A 16,193-nucleotide genomic window follows, 5' to 3' on the forward strand; every position below is an offset into this window, starting at 1 on the left:
GGTTAGACTGGGTCAAAAATTGCTACAACTACAGCCCTGGCTCAGGGGCTAATTTGCACCGTCTTGGCCACTGACTGTTCTATACTTCCACTGAAGGGCAGAGATGCCCTAACGTGCACTGCAGGTTAATAACTCTCGGCCAGCCTAGCTTTTGGGGGTTTTAAATGACTAAGTCCTATTTAATATATGAACTGGGTACACACAGGTGGGGAGAATAATGCGGCATTTGCATCATTATTCGCTCCAAAGGGGTTGACTGTGTTGAAGCGGTCATTCAGGGTGCAAGGAGCAGCTATGTGTACCTGGTATGCCCTTTTGTTCTAAGGGGGCTCAGAATTCCAGTAAAACTAGCCCCCTCCTCGCCCCACACGCCTACGGCTGCAAGTCTGGACGACACTGACAGGGAGGGCAGAAATGGCAAAAGGGCCGGATTTCCTACCAGCCTCCAGACTGGCCATTAAAAATGATACCCAGTAACAGTGCTAATGGAAAGAAGAAACTGGCTTGTTACAGGGCAAAACAACGGCTAGGTCTGCAAACTACAGGCTTAGGCTTCAACCCTCTTCTATACTGGAACCTTAGGAGAAGGTTCTTAAAGTGCCAGTGAAGTAGCAAATTTAATCTCTGAGCCGCTTGGCATGTGAGCACCAGGGAGCTGTAGTTCATGCCTGTGTATTTAATAGGGTCGCCGCTGGGCAGCTCTCACATGCTCAGAGCTGCCCCTCTGGGGCCAGGTGGTGGGAAGGAGGAGCCATTAACCTGAGTGAGAGCGATGGAAGCCAAACCCGCTCCTGCCACTCTTCGCAAGGCAGTCGCTGTGAAGAGGGCAGGTAGGGGATAGCTAGAGCGGTCTGTCATTGGTAAATGTAACTTGAATAACGCTCTAGCCAGCTTTCCATTGCTTTTAGTTTATTTTGCACTGCACTAAACGGAATCAGAAAAATCCCCTCCTATTTCTTACACTAAGCCTCTGACCTGATGGGGTCAATGAGGGAGGTTGCTGTGGCTCAGCAGGTGTGAGACAGGGTGGTTGTGGGACCAAGGGCCTCTAACCATCCATGGCGCTAGGAGGCAAGGAGATGGGTTAGCTGCCCTGTGGCTACAAAGGGCCAGATCCAAACCTGACTGAATCCGAACTGTGATTTCGATGGTACTGCACCTGCTGCCGTCAACTTAGATCAGGTCCCAACTTTGGCTCCAGTCAGCCTGTTAATCCTTCAGCTAGCATCAAAAGGGTTAAAATTATGGCCCTGTCTCTTTCTCCTTCCCTTTGCAGCTCATCTCTGGTGCAACTTCCTTGCTCCCAGTCCGTCCCACAGCTGTGACCACTTCCTGCCTTCTCAGCAGGACTCATCTCATTTCAATCTCTCTATTGTCTCTGGCCGCCTCGCTCCTGTTAATCATGGAAGGGACCAGCCAGGGTCTCACCCGTGAGTCGGGGAGGGTTGCAACCCACATATGTCATTGCAAAAAAAAACCGAGTGCTGGCCTCCTTCTCCTTAAAACAAATCGCAGCCTAGAGTGCAGGAGAGAGAGCATAATGCACAGTACTAAAGCAGGGGCCCAGCAGTTAGTTAATGACTGATCAAGGAATAGCTGTAGGTGACCTTTTACACTGCAAGCCAGGATCCACTACACATCCCTTCTGATATGCCTGTGAGGAGCCAGGGGACGTTTGCCATGTGCTGTTGTCACTGTTTCCCTAGTTGGGATGTGCCACTGGCTTCTTTTAATTTATTAACTAAGTTGTTTGAAAGGAAAACAAATGAGTGCTGAAGATTTCTAAAAATGTGAATCCAAGTAAAATGGCAGAGGAACACTCACCGCCCGTGTCTGGAGTTCTTCACATGTCACTTAACCCATGTGTTCCTGATGTACATAGGCTGGATGGTATTTGCCTCTTGTTACTTGGGCTTTGTAGTTACAGTAACTTTGTTATTTACATACAGAACGAATGCTTAAATTTACCACTGAAAACAACCTAACCTTGCGCTGTGTCGTTTCTTTGGGCAAGCGATGTTAGATGAGACCAGGCCGCGTTTGCAAATGAGACAGAGCCAGGTGGCCGGAGTGCGGGGGGGCAACAGACACAACACTCAATGTGGAGTTGGGCTCTGGGATGCGTCACTCAGGGCCTAGATGAAGAAACATTGTTTAATTTTGACCAAAATTGGCAGAAAGCTTCTAAATACAATTGATACGTAACTGTGTACTCAAAATAGGGCTGGCTGGGAAATACTTAGCCCCGGGGGAGATATTTTATGCATTTTCCTGTACTCTGCTGCCATCAGTTAAGGCAAAAGTCTGTAGCCACGTAACAGGATGAGCTTGTTTGCACCATGTAATACATCAAAACAGTTATTCATTTCACAATGGACTTCTACATGCCTAGAAAATCATCAGCACAACGCTGGGATCCCCAAAGCCTGAGTGAGGTGCTTAGGCTCGCTCTGCGCAGGCGGGAGAGAGCTGGGCAGCTAAGAATGGGACCCTCCCTAGGCAGGGAGCGGCCTGAGTTAGCCGCTGGGGTGGGGGTGCTGAGCCTGGCTCTTTATGCTGCTTGGTGCCTATCGCAGTGTGTGACCCACAGCAGGAACCTGCTCATGGACTCGGTACGGTGAGTTCGGTGCTAAGCTGCTGCCTGTGAGATTAAGTATCTGCCTAATGCCCCACAAACCAGCAGTGGCGAAGGGGACAGAGGCCTCTGCTGTAGCTGGGTGGTTTGGATACTCAGACATTTGGGGGAGGGGGGGTCTGGTTTCATTCCCCGGTGGGCCTGAGGAGAAGGGATTTGATAGGCTTCTGCGGGCTCTCAAGTGCATTTGCTCAGCGTGGCGCGAAGGGATGCGCTGGTGTGAGGTGCTCTTGCCTAAGCTGCTCCACTTTAATTAAATAATTGGGTCACAGCAACTCTCAAGCCCATTGTGTAGCTCAGTGGTTCGGGTTCTCACTCAGGAGGTGGGAGAATTGGGCTCAATTCCCCCTTATCCTGCTCTTTGAAGGATGGGGGCACGGCCAGGAGTCAGAATCACACCCTAGTCCAGTGGCTGGAGACTCGCCTAATACCCTCCACACCGTACCCCACAAGGCTGCTTGTTGGGCACTTATGCTTTAGGCCAATTGATATTTAATTAAGGTGGACAGGCTTCCAGAGGAACAACAGAGGGAGGCTCACATGAGGATGCCACCTAGCTTAGGAATGGAAGCAGGGTCTCCAACTTCCCAGCTGAACAACCTCATCACTGCACCACAGACAGCATGTTGGGGCTGCTTTGGCCCAATTAATATTTAATTAAAGTGGAAGGGCTTACAGAGGCAAGCCTGAGGGAACTCCACAGCCTAGCCCAGAAACAGGGCCCAGGTCTCTGCCAACAGTGTAGTATGGGAACACGACGCTCATCGTTGTGCAGTGTCGCTGTGAGAGCACCTGTGCAACAAGGAGATGCAAATGCTGCAGGGAAGATTTGGTGCGCTTGATGCATGCGGCTGTGACAGTGACGAGTGCAGCGACAGAGCACTGAACACATCGGAGACAGGTTCTGAGGGGCAGTAGAAATGTTTCAACAGTCTGCATATTTCTGTGACTATTTTTATCAGTTAATATTGCCCAAAGGGGCATTGCATTAGATACCAAATAGCTCATAGTTGTATGTAGGGGTTACATTAGAGTATTCACATGCTATATTCATACAAGACCTTCTACTAAAAGTCCTTACAGTTATATAAGTTGTGTACAGTGTATTGTCATTATATTCAGCGACACTGTCACAGTTGTATCAGAGGTTCTTGTTTAGCTTAATGTCTCCAGCTGAGCAGATATATTTTTGATGTTATGTTTTAGAATTAAGGGGCAGGAGTTATCGTCTACATAACTTCATAAAAATAGACAGAAAAACATTTCTCAAATGAGTCCATTCCTCAAATGACAACAAATATTGTGAGGTATTACATGGTACAAACATGCTCATACTGTCATGTGACTATAGATTTCTGCTTTAACTGAAGGCAAAAAAGTATAGGACAACGCATAAAATATACACACCGGGGGTTAAATATTTCCCAAACTTTCCAACACAGGACTATTTGGAGTACACACTTGCATTATTAATTGTATTTAGAAGCTTTCTGACAATTTTGGTAAAATTAGACTGATTCTACGAGTTACAGCCTTTTCTGTGATTTTATGCCCCATAACATTTAAACATGATACAATAAACCTCCCATGAGGGTTCCATCTACATCCCCCTGGGAATGACCACTGGGTATGTGCCTAACGTGGTACCAATGACATTTTTCTACCTGCTGGGTTACCCTTAGTACCCCAGAGGGGTTCAGGCTGCTACACTAATAAAAGGCCAGCCCCAAAAGATGTGTTGGGGCAAAGAAGCTACTATAAGAGATCAACCCTGCACTAGGGAAGCATTAGGAAGGGCCAAGAAATCACCTAAAAACCTGAGCTTCTGTATTCATAACCCCACTGTCCCAACCCTTGAGGCCCAGAAATAGTTAATGCTCCTGCAGGAACCACAGCAGCAGGGGAGATGAAGGGCATGGAAGTCACCAAATCTCAGCCTAATGTTATGAGGCTTCACATTATTCATTTATTACAACACAACTAAGTAATACAACGGTGCAGGGCTGCTAAATAATTTCCTGCCTAAATTCAGCTTGGGAGGAAAACTATCTGCCTTGATCCCTTGGCTTAGGGATGTTAGTCACTGTACCTCAGAGGAGCCAGGGAGGCGTTGCAGGAGAGAAGGTGTTAGCACACGGTCCCAGGTCCTTCCTCCTCTTCCTCTGCCAGTAAGATGCTTGCCAGCTGCTGGTCAGAGACAGAGAGCTCTTGGCATGCGCCTTTAGCCTGGCTGAGGTACATGGCAAGGATGTGCTTACACTGCAAGATACAGACGTGAGCAAATTAGCAATAAAGGTGACCCATGAATGGCTGGGTTTAAAGAACGGCTTCCTCCCGACCCCAACATGTTCCAATCCCAGCAAAGAGAACACGGGCACAAGCTAGAGAGCAGGTAAAGAATTCTACCCCAGGCAGTAGCTGGGCCCAAATCAACTGTGTAGTCAAAGCAATGTTCACCCCGAGGTTTTGTTCACCTGCATCAGGTCTCCTGGGTGTCTTGTGTGCAGTGTGCCCCTGCTCCCCTCACAGCTGGCTGAAGATACCACAGGGCCCAGCTCACACTGTGTCCTCCAGTGAATCAACGACAGGAAAGACCCAGCCTCACTAATGTCTGGCCTTACTGCCCCACACCTGCCATAGCCAGGATCATCCCTGGTCTTAGCTCCTGCAGGCCCTTGCTCAAGTCTTTTCAACTCAAAGCTACATGGTTCCCATATAAACACACCATGGGCCTGGCCCCTCTATTCGGAGGGCAGGAGATGGAGACAACAGGCTTCCTGCTGACTGTATCAGCTCACCGATGTGAGATGCCCTCTCCTCTCAGGATATTACCCAGAGGACTGAAGGGTCTTTCTTCCCTGTGGGGAAGTGAATTATGAAGCACTGCTGTGCCCTGCACCCTTATCATTACCTTAGCCCCCACACTGACTGTTCCCCTCTCCTGTAGGCACGTGTACTGAACTTCAGTGCAGATGAGGCTCCCCTTTGGGATCCAGTAGAGACTCTGTTATAACAAAAAGAACACGAGTACTTGTGACACCTTAGAGACTAACAAATGTATCTGGGCATAAGCTTTCGTGGGCTAAAACCCACTTCATCAGATGCATGGAGTGGAAAATACAGTAGACAGATTTTTACACACACACACACACACACACACACACACACACACACCCACCCACCCACCCACACACCCACCCATGAAAAGATTGGGGGCCACCATCTTTTCAGGTTCTCTGTGTATATTTATCTTCCTACTGTATTTTCCACTGCATGCATCCGATGAAGAGGGTTTTAGCCCACAAAAGCTTATGCTCAAATACATTTGTTAGTCTCTAAGGTGCCACAAGTACTCCTGTTCTTTTTGCTGATACAGACTAACAAGGCTCCCACTCTGAAACCAGTTACAACAAAGGCAGCCTGAGGATGAGTCCAGGGGCCACTGATCTTTACTGTCATAAATAGTAACACTTCATTGCAAACCAACACTATCCCACGAGCCCGGCTGCTCACACATGACTCCCCACTGTCGGCTCAGGGCAGGGTGGCCACAGATTGCTCCAACATTTCAACACTTGTGCGTTTCCTCCCTTGCACAACCCAGGTACATGAAATCCAGCTCAGGGAAGTGTGTCAGTGGCACAGACTCTCCCCCTCGTTCAAGGCAGGCAGCTTACCACCAGGCTGTCGTTCTTCCGCAGCACGGAGAAAGCAAATGCAGGGCACGTGCAGAAGTGGCAGGAGGCGTAGCAGGTGTACAGTTTGCCTGAACTCCCGAGGACCTGGAATAGACAGATTCACAGAGTGGGCCTCAGAAACTGGGGGCTCTGCCTGCCATATCGCTCCTGACTCCCTGCCACTCGCCACATCTAACTTACTCCCCCAGCTGCCAGGCAAACTGCCTGGGGACGGGGAGCTTGGAGTGGCACATCCTGAACAGGGCCCCCTGGAATTCAGCACGTCGTGCCTGCGCTTTCCTTCTGGAACCTCACGCGACGGCAGAAGCCAGGTTCCCCCGGCCACTCTCTGGCCTATTCTATGCAGGGGCTGCTGGTTCAGCTCCTTCAGTGCTACCACAGGGCAACATTCGGGCAGACACAGCGCCCGCATTAGGGTGACATGTACACGCCGTCTTGCCCCCGGGGAGAGCTGAACCCGGGGTGGGAGTGTTTTAGAGGAAGAGAGGCCAGTGTCAAGCCCGCCTGCCCAGCAGATAACAGCACTGTGAGGTATTTGATACTTCAGGGGGCAAAGGAGCCAGGAGACGTGGGCCAACCTGGCTGCTGATTGTCTTGAAAACTCTGACAAATGCCAGAGACAAGGGGCTGGCTGTCCTCCGTCCCCATTGCCCCAACTAACTTCCAAGCATGCCCCAAAGCACAGATTTGTCACAATACCCTGCCTACTTATCCACAAACACTCCCTGACTTACAGTCTGTGCACTGGGGACGGGGGCTGCCAACTGGGCAGCGATGGGCCTGCAGCGCTCCTCTGCACCAGCTGAGATTCTACTACGCAGGGACTAAGAGAACTCTGCTGCCGCTGAACACATGGCCCCTCTCACACCAAACTGGAGCTAGGCTCCAATCTCTCAGCGGATGGAGAGGAATGTAAAACCCCTCAAGGCTATCCCAGATCTTCAGACCATCCAGCAAGTTCCCAGGGGCTAGAAGGGGCGGACAAACCTCTTGTATCTTATGCCAGACAAAGGGAGTTTGTGAGCCCCGGGCCCCCAAGGACAGGGGGTGGAAATAAACCAGAAGGGAGCCCTTGCCGGGGACTCTTCTCCTAGACAGCTGCAATGGCTGGAAGCCATGAGGGGGTCTGGCTGTTTGGCTGCCACAAGCAGCTGCAGTTGTTGGATTTCAGTTTTCTTGAATAAACAAAGTTCAGGTCTCCAGAGAAAGGGCCTCGCTGTTCCGTCTCTGTGCTGGGACCGTTTCAGGGGAAAGTCTCTGCGTCCCTTTCCCATGTGCCGCCCCTTCACTCGGCAGAGGGGCATGTTTTCAGTGCAGGGAAGCAGACAGGCAAGATGCACTCTTGGCCGCTGCTGGGACTGCCGTGAACAGCCTGAAAAAGCCATCCCAGAACCTCCTGCTTTTAACTTCTGGCAGGCAGGAAAACGGCTTGTAGGAGTTAATCCCATCAGGTGCTCTCCCCTGAGCCTCCTGCCCCTCTGCTGCACAGGGCGGGGAGAGATTACGCTCTCAGTTACACCAGTGTAAATCTGGCTACAATAGCGGTGCCCCAGTTTCCGAGATCTGAATCCAGTCCAGCCTGTGTGTGCAGCTCACATTATGCCCAAGCAGCATTTGTCAGCCCTGCAGATGCAGGCAGGGGACTTGGCCTGGCCTTAATGCCAGGGAAGTTCAATAGCTGGTCCCCCCTGGTATCCTGTGTCTGGCCCAGCTTTTCCTGGGTAATCCAAAGGAAGTGGGAATCCCCCCCTTAGATTCACCCGGAGCCAACTGCACAAGGTTATTTAGAGGGCCTGGGTGGGCGGGAATCTCTCACCGAGCTCCTGGGTGGGCAGACTAGACTATTATTGTTGTCCATGCTTCACAGAAATCACAACCAATCGCACCTGTCTCCATCCTGATCTCCTTTAAAGCCGCCCAGTTACTGGGCACGGGCCCGACCCCCAGCACAACTCCACTGACCTCAAAGGTCTTGTCTACCTGTCAGAGGGTTAGAGTGATCCATGCTGCGGGGCGAATGTGAAAGGCCCGAGTTATGCTGGTGTAATCCCCACGGGAATGCTCCTCTTCCAGCACGGGCCTTTTCCAGCACCGGCTTTTGAGGGGTTTAAGCAAAACCAACCCCCCCCCACTCTTGTCCTGGACTAAGCGTGTCCACACAGGGTTTATATGGGACTTGGAAAGCTTTGCTGGGTAAGGAAGGGGCCCTGACTGGCTCCAACGACCCCACAAACACTCTTTGCTCTAGTCCCACAGAGCAGCAAGCTTTGGTTTGGCTCGGTCCCAGTCACGCACACGAGACAGCGTCCCCTGGGTTAACAGTGAGCAGCAGAGACTGTCCGAATCCTGCGCACTGACATCCATCTTCAGGAAACCGCACTCCTTCTAGCCTCCTCCTAACACCCACACTATCCCACCTCCAAATCCAGTGCTCCGCTTGCCATCCCAAAAGCAGCTCTCCTAGGAACATCTCTGCACCGCAGCTCCACTTTCCCTGCCAGCCATGTGCCGACCGACTGACTGTCCCAGGGGCCGGCTCAATATTTTACTTGGGAGCACTCATCTCTCTCCCCATCCCCAATCTGGTTTTTAGATTGCTTCCCAGCTGGTCTGGGCCTGGAGGGGAGCAGAAACAGTAGCCGGGGTGTGTTTACACTATGAAGCAGACTGGGCTTTGATCAGAGACTGGTTATTCACCTTGCCTGCCCTGGGCTCCCCTTCACTCCACACTGTTTGTTTCACTTGCAATAGGCTTGTTATTCTCTGTCCCGTTTGATTGTTTGCTTGCAAGATTAAGTATTTCGATGGCGACTTTCCCTCAGCCGACTTCAGAAGCTGCCAGCGTTGCTCTGGTTGAGCATTTCCCCCGTGGCGTTGGCTGCCCCTCCCAGAAAAAACAGGCCTTTCACGACTCTCTGATTCAGGTGGAATCTCAAATCCATGGGCCACGCAGCACTGAAATGCGGCAGCCAGACCTTCCCTCCGCCTGAGACGCTGCGCTGTCCCCTCCCATCATTCTCTCCAGTCTTGGGGAAACAAGGGCTGCTTTGCAAACTCCCAGGGGCTTGTCCATCCCCTCCTGCAAGAACTCAGAGGGATCAAACCCAACCAAAACGCAGCTTCCGAGAGGAAACCACCCTGGGGTTCCTGTGACATACGTCGAGCCAATGGAGTGCATAAGGCTGGAGACAGGAGCACATACTCCACTTGCATGGCCGGTGAGCGGGAAGAGGTGGAAGTCACCAGACATGCAGCCAGGCTCTGCTGTGGGTCCCACGTCGGAAAAGGCTCCTGAGCACAAAGAACCAAGGCAGCCAGGAGCTAGTTTTTAAACTTGCAAACCTTCCTCTCTCACTGTGTATGTCTGTGGCACGGATAAGACGAGGTCCAGGGGAAACCAGCACAGGAGGCAGGGATAGTGCAGTGCTGGAAAACTGGCTGCACAGGCATCTGGGGAAGCGTCAGGTGAGTAGTGTTCCACCCCAGCAAATGCCAGGTTCCTCCATCATCTACCATCTCCCTGCAACCAGCATCTGATTAACCAGCACCATATGGCTAAGCCCAGGAGCGGAGCAGACATTTCCACATGAGCATTTTAATCTGTTTACAGACAACGGGGCAGGCTGCCACAGAGTTCTAGGAAATGAAAATGAAAATATATTTAAACAAATAATCTAATAAAGATGCAGGATGTGAACGATCAACACTAAGCAAACAGATCAGGCCAGGCCAACAGCTGAAGGGAGCAAGGGGAAGATACGCAGGAGGGATGGAACAGGCTTCAGATGCCTAGTCTGGGCTTGACCCTGAGGAGAAAAATATTTGCCATCTCACCCCATTCCCGCTGGCTGGCTTCAGTTCCATGGCCCGCTGAGTACCCGTCACTGGTCACGTTGGGTGTGGCTAACCGGTGCCCGGACTTCGCTACATTAAGGGCCGCATTGACAATTGCCAGGATCCCAAAGCTTCCATCTACATTTGCATATTTTTTAAACCCCCCAAATAACGGCTTGTAGCTCTGCCGCTGGCTGGTGCTTGTGTCTCCGCTGACCAATGACGAGACACTGCTTGTTGAGGTCACCAGCGGGTCTGAAGCATCCCCACTCCGGAGCTCCAGGGAGCTGGGTTTAGCCCACAGGCTGCAGTTCAGGTGAGCACTAGGAGAGCCCTTCAGATGAAGGCTAGAGAGTCCAAATTGAAGTTGTAACACGAGGCCTGGAACTGCTAGCCATGCAATCCCTGCACTGCCGTACTGAGCAGGAGGGGCAAAGGGCTGCTTTCACTTGAATGGGGAAATTAAGCTGAGGCCAGTTTCTGGCCCACCTCGGCAGCTAGAAGGAAAAGTGATCTACACTGCAGGGAGTTGTATCAGGCGTGTGTCTGGGAGGCAAAAAAGCGAAACAAAAAAGCGGCCGTGCCGCCCTAGGATTGGGCAGAACGCCGCCTTGAACAATCTGCTGCCCCAAGCACCAGCTTGCTCAGCTGGTGCCTGGAGCCGGCCCTGCCGGGAGGAGGCTGTTTCTGAAGCAGTACCCAGGATGATGGACCACAGGCAGCACTGGGGGCTGGTACAGTCCATTAGCACTGACACCCCTTCCCATCCGCGTCCGAGCCCTGGGCTGCAGGGGCACCATTCCTGAGGGCAAGTCCAAGACTTGTTTGTCTGATAGGTAGATCTATGCATTATCTAGCCCCGCTGAGGACTTTCCCCTCGCTCCCAGCAGACCCTCTCCTCTGCTGGGAGGAAGCGCACACAGGAAGTCTGGCCCACTGACAAGGCTCTCCTCAGCTGGTCACATCAGCATTGAGCCATCAATGGATCTGGCCCACGAGAGGGTAATGAGCTGTGAGACAATGCACCCATCCAGAGCTACTCCGCATGCTGCTCGCTGCCTCAGTGACGTGGCCTTGACAAAGCCCCTGATTGCATTCCTGTCTCGGCTCCAGTCACAGTCCTTGGGGGGACTCTGCCCCTTGCCTCAGCGCTGCAATCGAGCTTCAAGCCCTCCAAGAGAACAGCTCTCCAGAGGCCTCCACAGCAAAGACATTACAGCAGCAGCAATCCCCCGCCCCAGAAAAGGAAAGTGGCTGAGAAACGCACGTCCGGCCCCCAGGCTATTTATCATCTGGGAAGATGTCCTCACTCCCCTTTGCCATCCCACTCCCATCCTCCTCTCTGATACCGCTGGAAAGACCAGACCGCTGCTGGGCACAGGGTGAGTGGAGCAGGGGCGGGGCTTTTCACTTATCAGCGCTTGTGGGTTGGCCACTTGGCTTGTCTGTCTAACCTTCTGCTCACTGGCCAAGACTTGCTGCTCTTTTCCCCTACAGGAACCAGCCTCCGATTCTGCCTCCTGAAGCGGGGAGGGGAGCAGCTCTGAAATCTCTTCCTGTGAGTGAAAATCCATTAATTGGGCTACGTTAGCGAATGATAATCCGTAAAGGAAAACTGTAACTATTGGTTGGTCCCACTGGGGATTGTCAAAGGCAATCACATAGCAAAGAGCCTGGTCCATCTCGCCCTGAAGTCAGTGGGGTTTTACTCCACTCAATGGGAGTAGGAGCTGGCCCTCAGAGGGGCAAACACATGAGAGGGCACGTGCACTAGCTGGGTAGGCGGCTTGCCAGGCAAACACCCCAAAGCGTCCAGAAGGGTGAAGCTGCCCCTTTGTAGGACCTGGTCACTGACGATCAAGGCTGGGAGCTCTTTGGAGAAGGGACTTGCTCACTCTCCTTGTGCAGTGCCCGGCACAGCGGGGCCCTGCTCTCGGCTGGGCCTTCAGCACTGGACATATCACAAAGAAACGCCCCACGTCACTGAGTTAGGGAGCAGAGCTGCTCGGGTGGAGGGAGAAGGATCTCCTCCAATGCAGCCTTTCCTCACAGTGGCAGTGCTGGCGGCCAAGGCCGGGGAAGAGCTCTCCATTGCTAACAGGAGACGGGAGGGCGGCAGTCAGACAGCTGGCCATGCCACACACAAGGCATTAATAACACATATAGAGCATGCGTGCTCACTACGCTGTCCAGCTACCTCTAAGGAATGGAAACCCAGGGGCTCGGAGAGCTACAGCACGCGAAGTGTCCAGCCCCGCTGGCCGCGAGGAGCTGCTGCAAGGTGAGCTGAGCCTGCATGGACAAAGAGAAGCACGAAGGCGGAGCTGGGGTCTCCCCACCGCACTGCCTCAGCTTAATGGGGGTTCACTTCAAAGGCTGCCTGCAGCCACTTAGAGGAGTCCAAACCTGGGCCCAGCAAAGGGCTCAAAGGCTGCACAGAGCTGGGATAAAATGGTCCAAATTGCTGCTCCCCATAGCCTTAATATGTAGGTGCAGCTGGTTAAGACGTCACATCCCAGCATGCAATGCTCCATCTTAGCCCTAAAAAACACACAGCACAGAGCCTGGGAGCTTCCAGGCTGGGCTTTTCAGTCTGGGTATTTAATAAGAGCAGCAACAAGGAAGGAAAAGCCTCAAGGCCTCCAATTAATAAAGGAGGCGTCATCCCAAAGAATCACTGGAGCCCAGAGACAGCCGCTGCCTCAGGGCCCTGGAAGCAGCACTTAGTCCTTGTGAAACACCAACAAGCAACCGCAACTAAGCCCAGAGGCTGTGTTCTTAGGCCCCTTGGTTTATGAATAGGGTCTTACAGGTGGGTCCCACACACTCTCCGGAGTCTCCAAGAACAGCGAAAGCTCCTCCCGTGACTTGAACACCACAGCCCCTGAATACGTGACAACGATCACCCTTATCCAGGGCAAAGGGAGCGACTGGATCTTATCCCCAGTTAAACAGAAGGGTCTGCGGTGGCAGCACATCTCAGCCCGGCCCGTTTGCAGCTGTAGGGAAGACGGCTGGGGATGCCGCTCAGGGCTGTTCCAACACCAAGGGCAGAGTTTGTCGTTCTTCAGAGTGCATTGAGCCTGGTGCAAGGTATTGCATTGGCACTGAAGGGGACGGCAGTCCTGTTTATCCCCCAACAGGCACAGCGTGGGGAGCCTCCACACATCAGCCCCTTTTGCTAACAGGTCTCAATCCTGGCCCTGGAGGACCCCACTCTGTGGGCAAGGGCACTTCGATCGCTGTGGCCCATTCAGACCTTCGCTTCTCTGCCAAGGATGCCAATTATTATGGTGGTTTTTGCGATATAGAGACTTGATCACTATGAGTTGGACTGTGCCCCCTGATTCAATTCACACCAGTTCCCTATACAGCTTCCAGATGCAGCAGATTCCCTCCGCTGGCAGTGAAGTCACTAGCCCACGGCTGGGCAGGGAGTGACCCCCCCGTTGGTAGCACACGCTGCTAGACACAGAGTTCAGGACACTCAGGGGACACATTGTGATGGGTTAAAATGGGATCAAAGTTTATTCTGCAGAGCTGGGGCCCTGTCCAAAGGTTCCCAAGGGACAGAAGTGATACAGAACTTTGAGGGACATGATGAAAATACTAAACTGAAATCAGTGATCCCCAGAAACCATCCTCCTAACACGGGTATCCACAGAGCACAGGCAGCTGCTAGCTCAGGCCAGACGAATGGTCTTGTCTCTGGGAGTAGCTGGATGCTTCTCGGGGAGGTGTAATGCACCGTTCTATGCTGCGGGGGTTACATTACCCCTTGGCACTATGGCTCTCCTGCCCCGGTTTAAGATGCGTTATGTTTCCATGTCCCAGCCCTCTCTACCTAAGGAGGTTCTGAAGCAGTCAGTGCATTTCCTTATTCGACGTGGCACAGGGCCACGTGGGCAGACAGCAACCAAAAGAGACTAGAGAACTTGTGAGTGAGCCGGGAGAAAGCCTGGTCTGTACCTGGTACACGGCCCTTCCACTAGGAGACACGATTCGCGTGACTGAGTGTTGATCAACCAAATCCAAGGCCGCCACAGCAGATGAGCCAAATACAAATTTCAGCCTAGAAGAGAAGAGGTCCCTGGGTTAGGCTGTGCTGCAAATGTAGGGCCCACTCCTGCTCCTCTTGAAATCAATTGGAGTCTTGTCATTGGCTCTGATGGGAGCAAGGTTTCTTTCTAAAAGGTCACTGAACCAAGCAGAGCCCACGATGTGTATGGCCAGGGATCCCCAGTGCATCTCTAAAGGTATTTGGCAAACATCCCAGCACCGCCTTAGTGTGATGTGCTCAACGCCCCCAAATAAAACCTGATTAGGAGCAGCAAAGCACATTGGTCATTCTCTCTCCTTTCTTCAGGTTCTCCCACGGGACTGCCAATCCCAGCCCCAACTCCAGGAGACAACCCGACTGCTGCTGGCATGTGGGGCTGTTTCTGGAGGGACAGATCCCACCCACTGAGAGGATCCGTAAGGTTTTCATATTCTCATGTCTAGGGTGGAAGATAAGAACATGAGAGAAACACTGCCCCGCTTTCCATCCCAATCACAAACAATCCCCCAAGATTTTTCAACCCCCGCAATAAGATTTAATTTATTTTAAATTGTTTTTGAAGTTTTTCTTCTTTAAAGCTGACAAATAACAGGTTCTATATGGGGAGGACATGTCCCTTCTCCAGTGTTGTGACCTGCAACCCAGCAGCTCTGGCCAAGCGCAAGAGGCCCAAAGAGTGAAATGGTCACTGTCTCCAACTAAAGTGAAAAAAGGGCATCGATTTCAGGTCTGGTCTTTGAACTCTGCGGACACAAGCTATTATCAGCCACACAGGTAAGGGTCTGGCTTTAACCGGGGATTTTTAACTTGATAGTGTCCTTTTAAGGACCACTGATTATGGGGCATGAGGGAAGGGGACCCAGGCTTCCTTTATCCACAGGGGTGTCTAAGGGAGGCTCTCAGCATTGCTATCACCAGGGCAGGCTTTGGCAGTTGCAAGAGTGGAAGCCACAGTACAGCCAAAGCACTAGCATTTAAACCACTGTGACACCTACCCCTGCTCCGAGCGGGTCTAGATAACACCATGGTAAAAAAAACACCAGCAGCTGCCCTGTCTACATGAGACTTCCCTACAGGGGAGCAGCACTCCTGGCAGTCGCAGCAGGAGAGCTGGTACGAAAAACCTAATGTCGGGCCCTGGAAGAGGAGCCAAGCGCCAACTCCCCCCGCAGCTGAAGTTGGCAAGTGGAAGAGGTACAGGCCCACTGGCTGCACTCCACTCTGACAGACAGCAGAGAGCCATGGCGCTGTCAGACCGGTTATCAGTGAGGGTGCAAACAGGAGCAGCGTTAGAAAAACCAAGTGTGTGGGCATGGGGAAAGGGAACTGGTGCTTCTGGCACACAGAGCAGCCTAAGCATGCACAGGGGTCACTGTCCCAGGTGGGATCATTGGTCCAGTCAGTCTGGACTCCTGCCTCCAGATGTGACCAACACTTGATGCCTCATGCTAAGGAGGAAATGAACGAGTCTGTTGTGCAACAGAGGATGGGGCAAGGATACGCCTTCCTGACCCCAGGAGAAATTAGCTCATGCCCTGAAGCATGAGATTGGATTAGTTTACAATGGTCGTGTCATAGGCTGAGTCTCATAACTGAGGCGTAAGTCAGCGCTCTGCTTCGCCCCAAAGCAAGCTGGGAAAGTACAAAGCTGAAGGCCAGGGAGAAATACTTCACTCTCTCCCCTGTATATGGCTAAGCCCAGGCACAGTGACAGTCTATCCGGATGCTTCCTGCTCATATTCCAAGGGTTGAAAATGACTAGAGAATTCCTCCTGCTGTTCCATTGTGATGATGCACATTTGTCAGCAGGGCGGACGCTCATGACTTCCACTGGGAGACTAGAGTTTCTGTATTCCTTCTGAGGCAGTTCCATTCAGCACCCCTGCAGAAAGGCTTTTATCTGCATGTGTTAGACATCACGTAGGGCTATATGATTAACTGTGTGCCAGCTATGGATACCTGAGCC

General features: G+C 52.1%; 1 protein-coding gene across 7 annotated transcripts in view; it reads right to left on the reverse strand.

The window, feature by feature from the left end:
• The window catches only part of ZSWIM7 (zinc finger SWIM-type containing 7), a 30,210-nt gene that overhangs the window by 6,413 nt on the left and 7,604 nt on the right, over positions 1-16,193 (reverse strand). For 4 of the 7 annotated variants that reach the window (XM_054008778.1, XM_054008779.1, XM_054008776.1 and 1 more), the window contains exons 5-7: positions 14,137-14,239; positions 6,313-6,417; positions 4,579-4,894 (exon numbers count right to left, since the gene is read on the reverse strand). In XM_054008778.1, coding sequence (XP_053864753.1) covers positions 4,763-4,894; positions 6,313-6,417; positions 14,137-14,239 — 340 coding nt within the window. In that variant the 3' untranslated portion in view covers positions 4,579-4,762. Of the gene's footprint in view, positions 1-7; positions 2,136-4,578; positions 4,895-6,312; positions 6,418-14,136; positions 14,240-16,193 lie in introns of those variants that run through there. The other 3 variants (XR_008442750.1, XM_054008780.1, XM_054008781.1) reach the window with 3 other exon arrangements.

Source organism: Malaclemys terrapin, chromosome 18, assembly GCF_027887155.1.
Source record: "Malaclemys terrapin pileata isolate rMalTer1 chromosome 18, rMalTer1.hap1, whole genome shotgun sequence".
Taxonomy (NCBI): domain Eukaryota; kingdom Metazoa; phylum Chordata; order Testudines; family Emydidae; genus Malaclemys; species Malaclemys terrapin.